The 15,959-nt window shown below is 30.1% G+C and overlaps 1 protein-coding gene and 1 long non-coding RNA gene across 3 annotated transcripts; both read left to right on the top strand.

The window, feature by feature from the left end:
- Positions 1-964: 964 nt before the first annotated feature.
- LOC149986259 (uncharacterized) lies at positions 965-2,258 on the top strand. Of its 2 annotated transcripts, none has more exons than XR_016500981.1 (2): positions 965-1,331; positions 1,620-2,258. It is a non-coding gene; the product is annotated as an uncharacterized LOC149986259 (long non-coding RNA). The 2 variants fall into 2 exon arrangements; XR_016500980.1 differs by having other exon boundaries at positions 1,608-2,258.
- Positions 2,259-13,166: 10,908 nt separating this feature from the next.
- LOC112278314 (flavonoid 3'-monooxygenase) lies at positions 13,167-15,603 on the top strand. Its single transcript, XM_024511590.3, has 4 exons — positions 13,167-13,527; positions 13,661-13,973; positions 14,074-14,609; positions 14,710-15,603. Exons 1-4 carry the CDS (start codon positions 13,480-13,482, stop codon positions 15,358-15,360), a joined length of 1,548 nt encoding a protein of 515 aa, XP_024367358.1. The 5' UTR covers positions 13,167-13,479; the 3' UTR covers positions 15,361-15,603.
- Positions 15,604-15,959: the final 356 nt, after the last annotated feature.

Here is a 15,959-nt window from a genome sequence, read left to right as displayed (position 1 = left end):
AGTAATTTTGCTAGGCCAACAATTTATTATCAAGTAGTTTTGATATTTTCTAATTAGAAATAAATCAAGGGCCTATCAATAATAATATTAAACTATGAATAATATAAACAATTCATTGTACTTAGAATCAATATGCACAAATTATCAAAAATTAATTTTTTTATTAATAGAATGATATATATTTATGGTAGTTGATTATGCATTGGCAAATTAAAGAGCTATTAGAATAGGATTGGAAGATGGAAGATGTGTGAGATATTATTTGGAGATGAGCAAAAATAAAGAAAAATATTGGAAAAAATCCAATTTGAACATGATGGGTTACTTACAATTGAATGTTTGAATTTTTGTTGCATCATCCACACATTTACATCCGTAGGTAGCACAAAATTAGATAAAATTTGATAGCATAATTAGATACCAAACATCACGGTTTTGTTAAAGTTGGATTCTTGGTTTTGTAATCCACCACTAGTAGAAACTAGATTGGCCTATACGTTGAAAATTGGTCAAAGGGAATCTTCACCTAAAACATTTATATAAATTCCATTTTTGGACCAAATTGTGGAAAAACACTAAAAATACTCTTTCCCTACATGGAATATTTATTTTCCATTTTTACACCTACTAGCTATATGCTGAAATGCTTAAGGTATCAGAAATAAGTTATCAGAAATACCTTATGATGGTCCATCTGTATACGGGGCATCTGTAGACACACAATGACAATTGTGTACCACAACTCTAACATTACTTGAGATGCACGGAATGCAAGAGCTTCCTGGAGGCTCTACAAGGAACGAACTTATGAAACAGCGTCCCTGTGTGAAACATTCTCTTGTCTCTGTTCATCATATTGTTGTGTTGACTAACGTGTAATGTCCTGAGTCACGTTATCCGTTATCCCCTTCCAAATAGTTAAATGACCAGCATCGCGGTATATGCTCCCTAAACTGTGCGAAGTTATTTCAGCCTTACACTGACACTGACTCTCAATGTCCTCTTCGAAACGGTTACTTCGCGAGTACAATGGTACTTTGGAACATATGCGTAGGCAATTCGGACAAAACGACCAGGAGGCATCCAATACTTTCCTATGGGGTCTTCGAGAGGTAACAAACAGAGCCCCGATATTCAACGACAATGAGAATGCCGTCAACCATGTCATATAAACCGGCAGCCCAGTCAACAAGAGTCGTGCTAAAAACTACATGGTGGAGCCTCCCGCGACAACAACTGCAGTTGAAAGGCTTTGGAGTGATCCTGAAAACCGCCTACCTTGGGAGATGGACGACTACAGGGAGAGGGGGAGGGAGAGGGCGATTTGAATGGTACGTTAGGACCAGCCTTCCGCTTGCAATTGTGTCTTCCTCAATCGCTCTCACGTCGCCGTTGGTGGCACAGTGTCCTCTCTCTCTCTCCCTCACTCTTTCACTATCTCTGACAGTAGGAAATTTATCGTGGTCTAGCTATCCGGGTCGAATGCAATTTCTCTTGTTGTTTGTAACCCTCTGGTTGTGGTCGAGCGGGAATCATGGCTATGATTCCTGGTCACTTATCCTGAAGCTCTGAGTCTGTCATATTCGTAGTTGAAACGATTCGTGTAGGGGATGTGGAAGGCGGTTTGGAATAGACAGGAAGGCTGGGCGCGTATATGAAGATCGGGATCTGTTTAGAGCATTGATAATGGCGAGGCGTGGGCTGCTTGTGAGATGACGAAAAATGACGGCTGTAACATGCCACGTTTTAGGTATCCAATGACTTAAGCTGCAAGCATCTGAAGTTTAACACACACACAGATTAGCAAGACAAAATGTGACCACTATTTCAACTGTGCAATTGCAATCAAATTACTTTAGGGTATTGTCATCAAGATTCTGCACAATGAGCCAATAATCTCTATGATCACGGAATGATTCAACATAAAAGATTAGCCATTCTACTTTGTATATCAATCTATACACTCCTTATTTTACATTTACATGTAGTATTTACTCCCACTTGTTCATGTTGACTTTAGACAACCAAATGTTATATTTTATCTCCCACTAAGTTAGCAATAAAAGTAATTATGCCCAATAAGGAATGGAGTTGAATAAAACAATCTTAGAGAAGAACCTTAGTAAGAATGTTAGCAATCTGGTTTGATATCAAAATATAAGTGAATTCAATTTTTTGTTTCTCCTAGAGCTCATGGATAAAGAATTATTTTATTTCAATATGTTTTATTTGTTTATAAAAAACATAGTTCTTGTCAAGAGCTATTATTCTTTAATTGTTGCATGAAATAATCATTAGTGAGAATTGAGGTATTGCAATATTATATAAGAGATAAGATAATTAAATGGATTTTTTTATTATCTTTGCTATTGCTAAAAGTTGAGTAAGAGTCATGGAGTTTGTGGTACATAGTTGCTATTGATTGTTCTATGATATGGTTCTACCAACTAAAGAAAATACATAACTAATGCAACTCTTGTGGTTATTCAAACTCTTTTGGTTAATGCATATAATTTATTTATTTATTTATTTATTTATATAGATGGTAATTTAAGAAGGTAGTACTAATGTCAAATTATTAGAGCTCTATATCATGAATACAAGCAATAGCAAAAAATACACAAATAAAATAATATTCGACAAGCAAGCTAAAAGTTTTGTTATAATTTATACATTATTTTTGAATAAAATATTTTACTGTAAATTGAACCTTATATTCTTAAAATTTATCATTAGAGTTACAGTTGATTTTGTGAACCTAGTTATAATAGATAGTTTTTTTATTTTATAATGATAAGGTGGCTTGAATAGAGACAAGTGCCTTTACTTATGTTTGTGGTTCAAAAAAATGATTACCAATAGCCTCAAGATAAGATGTAGATTCTGAATGAAGATAAATAGAAGCATTTGTTGTAAAAGAAGATGTGGCACAAAGAGTAGTATTTAAAGTATTTGGCATAGAATAATAACTTTGATATTAAGATAAAATTAAAAAATCTTGAGTCAAGTTAGTATAAGAAGTAGAAATAGGATTGAATAAAGGATCATTAACTTTTCTTACTTGAAAATCTTGTACTAATTTAGAAAAATTTAAAATTAATTTTTTTTATTATAATTCAAATAGAGATATATTTAATTATACTTTGAAGATAAGATATGATTCTAGAATAGTGGTCTTTTTTGCAACATTTCTAAAGAAGAAAGATAATCAAAATCAATAATTAAAAGCAATAAAAAATCAAAAACAAGAAGTAAGTAAAATATATAGATTTAAGATATTTTATCAAATTTCATATTAGAGCTTTCAAAAATTATATTGAAGATAGTGTTCTAGAACTTCTAAGCCATATCTAATACAAAATAATCAACAAAAATTATTAGAATACTCTTAAATCCAAATTTAGTCTATTTATATTTATAAATGTGTATAAGTATAAGTATCAAGGATATATATATTTCAAAGAATTAAAAGGCCAATAAATTCTTGTGTTATTCAAAAAGACTAAAAAATCACTCAAAGATGGTATAATATTAAATTAGAATGGCTATTGCCAAAGACAAGAAGACTAAAAAGTCTTGAAATGATACTAAAGACTAAAAAGGCATTGATAAGAGTGAATAAGGCTTTATTCTTATTTTTACATATACTATCTAACTAAGAGCTATATAGAAATGTTCTTTAGAACCTCCAACACGTGTCTAATTTGCAAGAAATATGACTTAACTTGCAAAGCAAGCTTCTTATATGGATACCATATCATTAGCTTATATCACAAGCTACCTACATGTACAACATATGGCTAACTTGTTGGCTAAGTTTCTGACCTATCAATCAACTATAAACATGCATAAAGTCAAATATGCATCTATGAAGCTTTTGAAAATCTTTGCCACAAGATAATATCAAATTTATCAATATTTATCTTCTATCTAGCACTTTTTATGTAGATAAATATATATGTCCGTGATAGCAAGAGAGCCAAATATTTTGTAATAAAGTACAAAACATTTGTAACCAAATAATTTTTTAAAAGATTTTTTATTATCAATTTGAGAATAAATTTTCTAATTCAAAATACATACCTTGGTAACTATAGCCTCTATTGAAAGTTATAGTAATAATATTTTTTTTATATAACATTGATCATGCTTATTTATAAATAATTTAATTATTTTATTTGATATAACCATTTTATTATAAGATGTAAATGGTACTAAGTTTATAACAAATTATAGCTTCATTTGAAAAAAAATTAAAAATATAATTAAAATATTTTTTTCTTTGATTTGTTCAAAAATATTTTATAAAAATTGATAAATCTTGATGTGTAATATTTATAGTTTTTGAAAGTAGTCAAAGGATATCAACTTTGTTTTGCAAAATAAACTCATTAGTAAGATGTAACATCATTTTTGAATAACATAAAATATTAAAAAACCTTAATAAATTCAACATTGAATTTTTTAAGATATTACAATGTAAAAACTTATTTGGAATAGACTTCTTGATTTTTTTTTTCATTATGCCAATATGTCAATTTGGCATGTTTTTTAGGCATGCAACCATAATATAAAGAGGATTCTTAGTTGCATTAACTAAGATAAAATTAAAAAAATAATTATGAGTAAATATTCTTCTAATAGTTAAAATTTTGATATTAGATATTATTTTATATCAAAGATCTATATTTTAAAATCAAATATATTACAAAATTATTCAAATCTTATATATAAATATTTTAAGATTTTTTTAATTAATTCTATATAATTTCAATGGATTTAAATAATATACTTTGTTTTAGATAAAAAAATTATAAGCTCTAAAGATGGTAATAAAAGAGATATCAACTTCAAAAACAATACCGATAGAGAAGAGATTGCTAGTAAAAAAAGAGACATAAATCACGTTAATAAAAATTCTAAGTAAAGACATACTATAAACTTCTTATTTTATATAAATATTACCTTGACTACAAATCCAAAATATGCAATCATCAGCAATTGTGATGTACTAGTTGCTTCCTACAATTGGAATAAAAGAGTCAAATCATTATCAACAATCGATCATATATTTTGTGGTGGCAAAATCTGCATATCAAAATTCATTGTAATAAAAAAAATAGATTATGCATGCAACAAAAAAGTAGAAGTCATAAATACAAAATTTAAAATTTATAAAGTAGAAAAAATTTATAACTTATTATTTAGATTGGAATAATATTAAAGGCTTTTAGATATATTAATTTTGGTAGTAATATTTATTGATGCTAAAATGTTTCTGTTCTTTTTCTTTGACTTTAATTGATTAATAGACCAATATTTTTTCTTGCCTTAGTTAATAAATTTTATTTGACTTTCCATATCTTGAATGTCTTAGAGATCATCTTAGTGTTGTAAATGACAATTTACCAACCTAGATTTTGGAGCTTCTTAATAAGTACGAAAAAAATAAGATCTCTTGAGTTGTCTTCTACACTTTGTATTTGAAGGATGCTTTTGTAGCAAAAAAGTTGTTCTTGTAGAATTAGAACAATTTTCTATTCTTTCAATACATTTGCCTAAGTAGCAAGTATGTTGTTATAACTTAAAAGAATACTTGATATGATTTTTGAAAAAGATATGCTCTTTAACATTTTATGTTCTAAATATTTTTTAAAAAAAGCCATGATCTTAATGCTTTAAATATGTGAATTGATATAACTTATTTGAAATAACTTATAATTGTAAAACTTATCTTGCAATTGAAAAATATTCTCTGCAATATGTTTAAGGTAGATGGAGCAAAGCTTTGTCTGCATAGTTTCAACAATAAAACAACATGTTACCTTTGATGTAATATGAAGTGATATTCTAGAAGTTATGAGTATTCTTGAATTTTATTTTTTTTATTCTATATGTCAATGTATACTTGAAGTTTTGGAGTATTTGAAATTATTAGTATAATCCATTGCTGACCAACTCTTATAAGAATACAATACATTATTTTTTCTTTAAAAAAAAAAATCATATAAAAATTCCACATAAAAACTAATCCTCATCAAAAACTTTGACACCAAATTTTCATAAGGTCAATTAGTAATTACTTAAAAGATAAAAATAAATCAACTATGGATAAAATAAGAAAGTTATTAAAGAAATCAAATGTATTAGTATTACTTAATATACATATAAAATGTAATAAAGATCCAAAACATGTTCAACTTTAACACACACATTAAATACACACAATAGCAATATAAAATGCAACTTCTATCTAAATTGTAAAATCACACTCAAATCACTTTATAACATTGATTTCAATTTACAACATAGCAAGCTATTAAATTCTATACTAATATGATAATTCACCTACATCAACCTATATAATATTAATTTTGGTTCACATTCAAAAAGACTAGAAAATCAATCAAAGATGGTATAGAATTAAACTAAAATAGCTATAATTAAAGATAAGAAAAGTAGAAAGTCTTGAAACAAAATCAAGGACTAAAAAAGAATTGACAAGTGTGAAGAAGGCTTCATTCATGTCTCTATATATACTATTTTACTAAGAGTTGCATGGCGACATTCTATAGGATCTTTGACACATGTCCAAATTATAAGACATATGTTTTAACTTGTAAAGAATATTTTTTATATGTGTGGCACATAATTAGCTTGTTTCACAAAATATCAACATATGTAATACATGGCTTATTTTTTTACCAAGTTTTTAACCTACCAATCAACTACAAAAATTTATATAGTCAAAATTATGTCTATTAAGCTTTTAAGAAGCTTTTCTATAAAATACAATTCAAAGAAACTACTTTTATCTACTTCTACCTAATCATATAGGTAAATATTGAAATAAATATGTATGCATATGACATTGCATTAATTCTTTCATGATTTCTTTTCTTTTCTTTAATAAAATCAATTAAAAAAATTAGATTTTAGGATTATAATAATGCAATAAGTATAAGAAATATCATACTTTGTTTGTCCATTTCACCATCAAATTCAAAATATTTCTCTTTAAGATAAAAAAATCTCTTTAAGAAAAATCTCTATAGATTCTCCATCAACATATTTTTCATCAAAAATATTTTAATGATAACTCCTAAGGACATAAAGATCTTAGCTAAAATATTCCACATCTCTTTTGTAAACTTATATATATATATATATATATATATATATATATATGAGTCAATTATAAAGACTTGACATTGAAGGCAATTAATGCTTGTACTTCAAATTTCCTTGATTTTATTTTAGCTTTTCATCTATATCCATAGGACATTCTAATATCTCATTTACATATATATAAAGCTTAAAAATTTGCATCAAATTCTTTATAAGTAATACCTATGTACTATAATATTTACATTTAAACAACTAATACAATGATTGATAGAAGATGATGCTATTGCCAAAAAAGACTAATACAATAGTAAGAAGCAATAAGATTGTTGAATAAGAATAAATCTTATAATAACTAAATATTATACAAACTACAATATTAAGAGGTAGTAATACCAAGCTATGATGGAAGAAAAGTAGTTCTTTTTTAACACAAGTAGCAAATCAATTCTAGTTGAAATGAAGAGCAATAATATTATAAGAAGGCTCTAACAACAACAAGACTCCAATAACAACAAGGCTCTAACAACACTTCACCCGTTGTTGTATTGTGATTTAGCTACTATGTGAAAATAATGCACATAAATATTTAATATATAATTTACTATACAATGTAGTAAGAGCCACATTGTTAGATTTTAATTACTTATAAAATATAATTAGATTAATACTTTGAAGTGGTTAGTTTAAAACGGCTATTATTGAAGTTGATTTTATGTTGATAATAGTTTTATGTATTTAGAGCCACCTTCATTAGATATTGGTAATACTTAAAATCTTGTTATGTTTCTTTCATTTGGTATTTAAGGCATATATTATATAAATCTTATAAGAAAAAGGATTGGAGAGGGATTTCGGTAGCAAAAAGAATAGTTAGTACATCCATATAGATGATTGGAGATGAATGATGAAAATTTCCATTGCTATCGGTGAAAAGGCATGCCCAATAGATTTTAAGGAGGCTGCCTAAGGTCTTATTAGGGATTAGAGTTATTCTTTCAAAGGCATTTGAACTTGAGAGGCTAAAGTCAAAAATTTTAGGTTTTTGGCTATAGTTTTGGTACAAATTTTGAGTGATTTGGAGTTTTTATGAGAGAGATATAGGCACTCAAAATTAAGGTATTGATTTTGTACCTATTGTCATTCTTTTTGACTTAACATATGCATACAGAAAGCAATAAAGGATTGGCAACTAAAGTTGAAAAGAGAAATTTTTTGGCTATATTTTTTATTTATTTCTTGATGAATTCTAAGCTAAAATGAAGAGATTATAGATAGTTGAAGTTAGCACTTGTAATCTAAAGGTAGCAAGTAAACCGATTTACTAATGGCTGTATTTTGAACTATATCTTGAATAATTTGATAAGATTTTAGCTAAACTTTTCCAAAAATGTGTGTTATCATGTTATTAAACTTTATACAAAAATTTTGTAACATTTGAATCTTGGAATTTTGAGATATAGGAAAAATAGTAATCAAGTGCTTGTAAATTAGGGTTTAAAGCACCTGCTAGGATTTTTAAGATGCAAGACGATTTTTATTAGATTTTTAATATTCCAAAAAATAGTTTTTTTTGTAGTAAATCTTAAGGATAAAATTTAGATTATCTAGAAATTTTTAAAAAATTGAATAGTTGGATTAAGAGATATAGAAATTTCTAAAGTTTGGAGAAGAAAACTTGTATGAATGAAAAATATGTTTTGAAAGGGCTTTACTACAATTTAGATATTTTATATAAAATATAGGGGATTTTGGAAGCAAAGACTTTGTATATATGTTAAAAATGGAGATATGGAGCTATGGCAAAATTTTGATATAAAAGTGGATTTTTGTAATAAGATTATAGACTTTCCTTGAGCTTATTGGAAATCAAGCTTATCTATCAATGATTTAGTTATGATTTGGTATAGCAAAGGATATTAAGGAATTTCTAGATGATTTAAAAAGCCTTATATATAAAGTTTATTAAATATAAAAGATTTTTATTAGTAGAATATTTTTATATTATTATATTTATTTGGCCTTTATAATTAAAATATATTATTTATTAGAAGTTGGTCAATAAATTAAAGCTGAATTCTCTACAAATAAGTATCCGATATATTCTCAAATAAAAAATCACTCTATTGGACAACTGGTGAATTTGACGTAAAACATCTAAGATAGTGAATTTTAAAGAAATATTTTTGGCTTTCTATTATAGCTAAAGAATAAGTAAGTGGTAGTGGAAATTGTACTAAGGAATCACCATTACAACTTCATCTTGCTACAATTCAAATGTTTTAAGCATTTTCTTTTTATATGCAACAACAAAAAGAAATGGATCACAAAGAAGCAATAGCTACCAAAGCTTTAGAATTTGTTGTTGGTTTATTAAATCAATTTGATGGGAGAAACATTACCAGATATTTGAAATAATATTCTGAAGAGATGGAGTGCAATAAGGTATCAAAGAAGGAAATGGTCCTTATATTTAAGCTTGTAATTGTACTAGAGCTATGAGAGCATAAAAAAGAATTTATTCAAATCCATGTAGAAAAATGGGACGATTATACCCTTCAACTAAAAGAAGAATATTTTTTGGAGGATACTGAAAGAATAACAAAAAAATCATTGATGGAATGGATTAATAAATCCAACAAGGAGTTGATTGCAGCAAAGTTATTTAGAGAGTTTGACAAACAATTTCTTCAATCATCTCTAATGAAAAAGCTTATACTTCAAAATCATGAGGTAGAGTTATTTTTTCAATCAGCCAACAATAAATTATAAAGCAAATTGGATTTATTATTGAAGGATTTTTGCTTTTGAATCCTTACAGATTGGATATGTGGATCTAAGTATTATAGCATCTATAATTATATTTATAATTCCACATGCTCTTTTGGATTTAAAGCCAATTAAAATACCTCGAGTGCATCAATCCAAATTTATGGAACTTTTGAAAGAAAAGATACAAATGAAGATCTTAGAACCATCATTTGCACCATATTCTAGCTATTAGTTCATAGTACAAAAGAAGAATGGAACACTACAATTTACTTAGGATATGCAACCAATGAATTTAGTAATCATTAGAAATACATGGATTAAAAATTAAAAATATAAATTAAAAATATAAGTTAAAACTAAAAGTTAAAAATAAAAAAAAGAAGATTAAGATTAAAACTTAAAAATTAAAATTCATAAGTTAAAATATGAAAGTCACAAATTATTATAAAAACTGAAGTAAAAGTAGGACTAAAGAGAAACAAAAGCAAATGTATCTTGATAACACCTAAGAATTGAGGGCAATAAATCCTTTCTACTCCAAAAAATTTCAAAACATGTGATCAGCTTCAAATTAAATGATTTTTAATTTGTTGCAAAATTTACTTAAAGGCACTTTTTTTCCAATAAATTTAAATTAAAGCTAGTATCTAAGCCGTAAGAAATGCTCCTTCAAAGTTGAGTGACTAAGACTACCATAGCAAGCAACCTCCCTCCACTTGGAAATTAACCAAAAATTCAATTCATCTTTAAATTCAGTAAAATTTATGCCATTAGAAGCTCAGCTTGAAGATGCACTTATATTCCAATTTTCACAATAATCCAATTAGAATGAGTAATGCTTTTTCAAAGGTGGATGATCTAAATTGCGAAGGCAGCCAATCCTTGAATACTCAAAATTTTACCAAAATTTCGCCCTTACTCCAAATCAAGCGACCCTTATCTTGTTGGAAAGCATTGGATTCCTATTTTAAAAGGACATTTTCTTCATATCACTTCAAAAACAACAAAAAAAAAAAAAAAAAAAATCAATCTTGTTGGCATGTGTCCATCCGTGCAAGATGATGGTTCTAAGTACAACTTTCACATCAACTTGAAGCAATTTAAAGATGGCTTACTCAATGTAGTGACATTTTTTCCACATATCAAATTCCTTATATTCATCTATATGCAAGAGTAATAAAGTTGTGCAAAATTTCTAATTTATTTTTTTTATTCCTTGTACTTAACAAGCACACTCCTTTAAGTCTATGGTGATATTATAGTGCTTGTAGATGTGGACATATTCAACGTAAATGGTGCCAGTCTTCCATCTTACAAAATTAAAAAATCAAGCTACTTGTGCAACATCCATCTCCATAGTTGATGAAAGGTTGATCTTAGAGATCAACTTACTGGCGGAAAGTATTACAAGAAAGGTCACAATTGTAATACTTGTAATTGTTACCATTTTTGATGATAAAAGCTTTTCTTATTATTGATCCCTATAAGAATGATCTTTCATAAATAATATTAATAATGACATTTTGGTGCAGGGGCCATTAAAAATAGTTGACAAACAATCAATTGATAAAGTAAAAAAATGTAGTGAATCACATTATTCACAATAAAATAAATCACATAAAATAGATGGTTACTAAAAAGTTTATTACAAACATAAATGAGGCTTATTTTGATAAATAAGAATTTTTGTATGAAAATTATTTTAAATAAATTAAAAATATCTATTTTATATTTTTTTAGTATATAATACTTTTTAAGAAGAAAATAAATGCTATGACCATGTTGATTTTTATACTATTTTAAACAAGTAATTTAGGTACTATCAAATTAAGTTATAAATTATTAACTAAATTAATAATTTAAACTTTTTAATCTACATAATATTATATTTTTAATATATATATATATATATATATATATATATTCTTAAGCTAAAATGCTATAACATTTAGATATTAAAAAATTATTTATGTTATTATTTCTGATAAATTACTAAAAACGTTCAAAATCTAAACAAAATAAAATCTCAGTATTCATTATCATGTTTTAAGATTACTAGATATAAATTTGAAAAGAATTCAAAATAAATTATTTTAACAAAAATTTAAAACTTATATATATATATATATATATATATATATATATATATGCTACTTTTTTATCAAGAAAATACAATATATTTAGAAATTAAGATTGTAATATATTTTTTATTCTATAAACCATCCTCTATTATTTATATTGTAATGTTATACTAAAATTAAAGAATCATCATAAAAATATAAATACTAAGCTAAATTTTACAAGAATAAAATATAAAGCATAATAAACATATTGATTAATATATATAAATTTATTGATTAATACATACATACATATATATATATATATATATATATATATATATCAATTTGAAACACTTTGAACAATTGAATGTAAAAAAATTACATGTTAATTGAGTCATTAATAAAAAAAAATAATAAATCTAGATATAAATAAATTTTAAGTATTTAATAAAAAAATTTCTTATCTGTTCAAACATATTTACTTATTCTTTTTAGTTATGTAAGTATATTACATAAAAGTTCTAATACATATTTATAATTATTTTTAAAATAGAGTATATATAACTTATTTCATATATATTACTCTACTATAATTAATATGATATTTAAACATATATTCTTACTAAATGTACTGAAATTTTTATTGATAATTTTTTTTCTTATTATTTCATTATACTATGCAATATATCATAATGTCTTGTACAAGCTACACTTTACCAAAAATTTAATTTTAAATCATTAAAATTTTAGTTTTTATATCTTTTTTGTTTAGCATTATGAAATTTGATATATCAAGTATCAAATTACTTCAGAATATTTTTTCTCATTGGTTTCATAGTAATGTTTAAAAATTAGATATTAATTAATGTTTAGATATTTTACTTTTAGAAATGAAACTATATCAGTATTTCTCAAAAAATAATATTTATGTAATATTTATATAGTTCAAGTTTTGGTCAAGGAAGTCATTAATAGCACTAGAAGAAACAAAGTCTAATTCAAAATTAAGCTTACATATTATACAAAAAGATTATTGAAGACATTCCTATGCCACGTGTAACGTAACCTTTACTCCAGCCGCAAGCACAGTGCCGTGAGTTTAGAAAGTGTGACGCAGATTGTGCTGTGCACCTTCATCAAACTGTCAGGTCGATGGTTGCAGAAGGTCTGTCCACCTAGTATTCTCGGAGCGGACTCTAACACCATAAACACAGGTGCATTATTTTCGAATTCGGAGGACCTGGGAAGAGCACCATACCTCAACGACAGCTTTTCTCGTAGAATGCAAGGTGGATGGTCTTGGTGCGGTATCTCCCTGGCACCTGAGTTGAAACAGTGTTGATCTTTCGGATCGTTTCAGAATTTGGATTCTCGGGTTTGATGCCAACAGGCAAAGATTAGTTGCAGTTCTGGGGAGTTTGGGGAGGATTAGTTTCGTGGGGTGGACGAGGAGCTGACGGTCGCATTTGACATCGTTTAAGATTGGATCCACAGTGTTTATAAAACATTCTTCGTAGCCATGGCTGCATTTGCCGTGCCCACGTTGAAAAATGTCGAAGATTTTCAGGTTTGCGTCCCCTCGATTGGATTTTAGCTTCCCTGAAACTACAGTGGACATATAACCTCCCAGCACATTCCCTTAACTTGTGCAGTGTTGGTATATTTGGAGTTGTGAACTATGTGGTCTTGTAATCCTGCAGGTGTATTACGTCGCGACGGTGTTGGTAGTCATTCTATTGGTGAGAAGGTTGCTTACTTGGCCACACCAGCCGCCAGGGCCGCCAGGTCTGCCGTTAGTTGGCCACATGCATTTCCTCGGCGCAAACCCACACATCTCTTTATGGAAACTGGCGGACAAATACGGCCCATTGATGTCCTTACGTCTTGGTAACAAACCATACGTTGTTGCGACGTCCCCCGAAACGGCTAAAGAATTCCTAAAGACTCTGGATGCAAACTTCGGGTCGCGGCACTATTCATCCCAGAGCCAATATTTGCTTTACGGCGGTCAAGGTGCGTTGATTCCGAACCAGTAGCAACTACTACCAATGCCTCAGCGATTCTTTTTGGCTGACAGACAGTCCTCAGGCTCATGCATTGTTTCGTGGGTCAGATGTTGCGTTCCAGGAATCGAGTCCAAGCTGGCGGAACTTAAAAAAGATCTTCACGATGGAGCTCGCCAGCCCGGCGCGTTTGGAAGCGTCCCGACACATCCGAGAGGAGGAAATGATCGTCCTACTGCGCACCATTCACAGCAAAGGCGAGCTGGAACTGAAATCTCAGCTGATCGACATGATTTCACACGTTATATCTCGGATGGTCATCAACAAACGGTTCGATGATTCCGTAGAATCAGATTTTCCGACCCTGGTGCAAACACACTTCCGGTTGGCTGGGGCCTTCGTTCCGGGGGATTATATCCCCGCCGTGAAGTGGCTCGACCTGGGGGGATTCGAGGCCCAGATGAAGAAGCAGAAAGAGCGCATGGACGCGTTTATTGATGACATCCTGGTGCAGCATCGAGAACGGAGGGCCAAAGGACCCGTGCCGATGAAGGAATATGACATGGTCCATGTTCTTCTCGACCGAATAGAAACGAAAGACGACCAAATCCAGCTCACCGATACCCATGTGAAGGCTCTCGTACTGGTAAGAGCAGTGGCAGAGGTTTCGCTTAGTCTTTTGTTAGAATTTTCGATCAATGAACTAAGCCATTCCTTGGTGGTCTTGCGTTTGCTGCTCCAACCAGGACGCGTTCCTGGGAGCGTCAGAAACAATTATACTGACATCGGAGTGGGCAATGGCGGAACTCCTTCGACATCCTTCACTGATGGCCAAAGCGCAAGCTGAGCTCGACGCCGTCGTCGGCCGGGACCGCATGGTGACGGAGTCCGATCTCCGTCACCTCACTTACCTCAACACAATAATCAAAGAAACATTCCGACTCCATCCTGCAGCTGCGCTTCTACTGCCTCGCGAGTCCGCTCAACCCTCGCAAGCGTTTGGCTACAATTTCCCCGCAAAGACGCGCGTTCTTATCAATTGCTACGCAATCCACCGTGACCCGGCCATATGGCACGATCCTCTGGTCTTCAACCCGGACCGGTTTCTGCAAGCGGATCTCAAGGACGTGGACGTCAAGGGGCGGCACTTCCAGCTGCTACCCTTCGGCGCAGGCCGGCGTGTGTGTCCAGGGTTGTCGATGGGGATCCTGACCGTGCAATTCATCTTGGCGAGCCTGTTGCATTCCTTCGACTGGTCGTTGCCGGGTGACATGAAGCCAGAGGATGTAGACATGACGGAGATATATGGGTTGACGCTGCCGAGAGCCGCTCCGTTGCCTTGCGCCGCCAAGCTTCGGCTGCCATCGCACTTGCTCACCACCGCCCAGAAACCATAACTCCTCCTGCTCAATACCTGATGTGTGTACAGGATGCACAAACCCGGTATATGTCCGTTCGATACTGGGTTTGTGGTGTGTCGATTGATAACTTGGTTACCCTCAGAAACGTGATGGCTGTTGTACTGGTATGAGCTTATGATACCCTGGCTATATACCCGGTTGACATGGCAGATTTCTTGCTGGGGTTGTGTATACTGTTGCAACTGAATGCATGAATGAAATTTAGCAAGGCTTTTTATATTTTCCACTTTGAGGAGTGTGTGTGTAGATATATATATATATATATATACATATAATATTAATGGAATGATAAAGTGACCCATCCATTATCACAAATCGGCACATCAATTGTACATACCTTCTTCATCATTAAAAGCAGCATCCTCATTTGGATAAACAAAGTCATGGTTTTTGTATGGTTTCCAACCATTCTCAGCAGTTACCAATGGCTACTATTATTGTCTATTTTTACAATCCACATTTGGATTAACAAAATTATGGTTTTTTGTATGGTTCCCAATCATTCTCAATATTTGCCAATGGCTGCTATTAATGCCTATTTTTATTTTCTTTGCCTTGGTTCATCTATATATATT

The sequence above is a fragment of the Physcomitrium patens genome, chromosome 25 (genome assembly GCF_059467195.1).
Source record: "Physcomitrium patens ecotype Gransden chromosome 25, ASM5946719v1, whole genome shotgun sequence".
In the NCBI taxonomy this organism is placed as follows: Eukaryota; Viridiplantae; Streptophyta; class Bryopsida; order Funariales; family Funariaceae; genus Physcomitrium; species Physcomitrium patens.
This window is presented reverse-complemented; position numbering and strand designations above follow the sequence as displayed.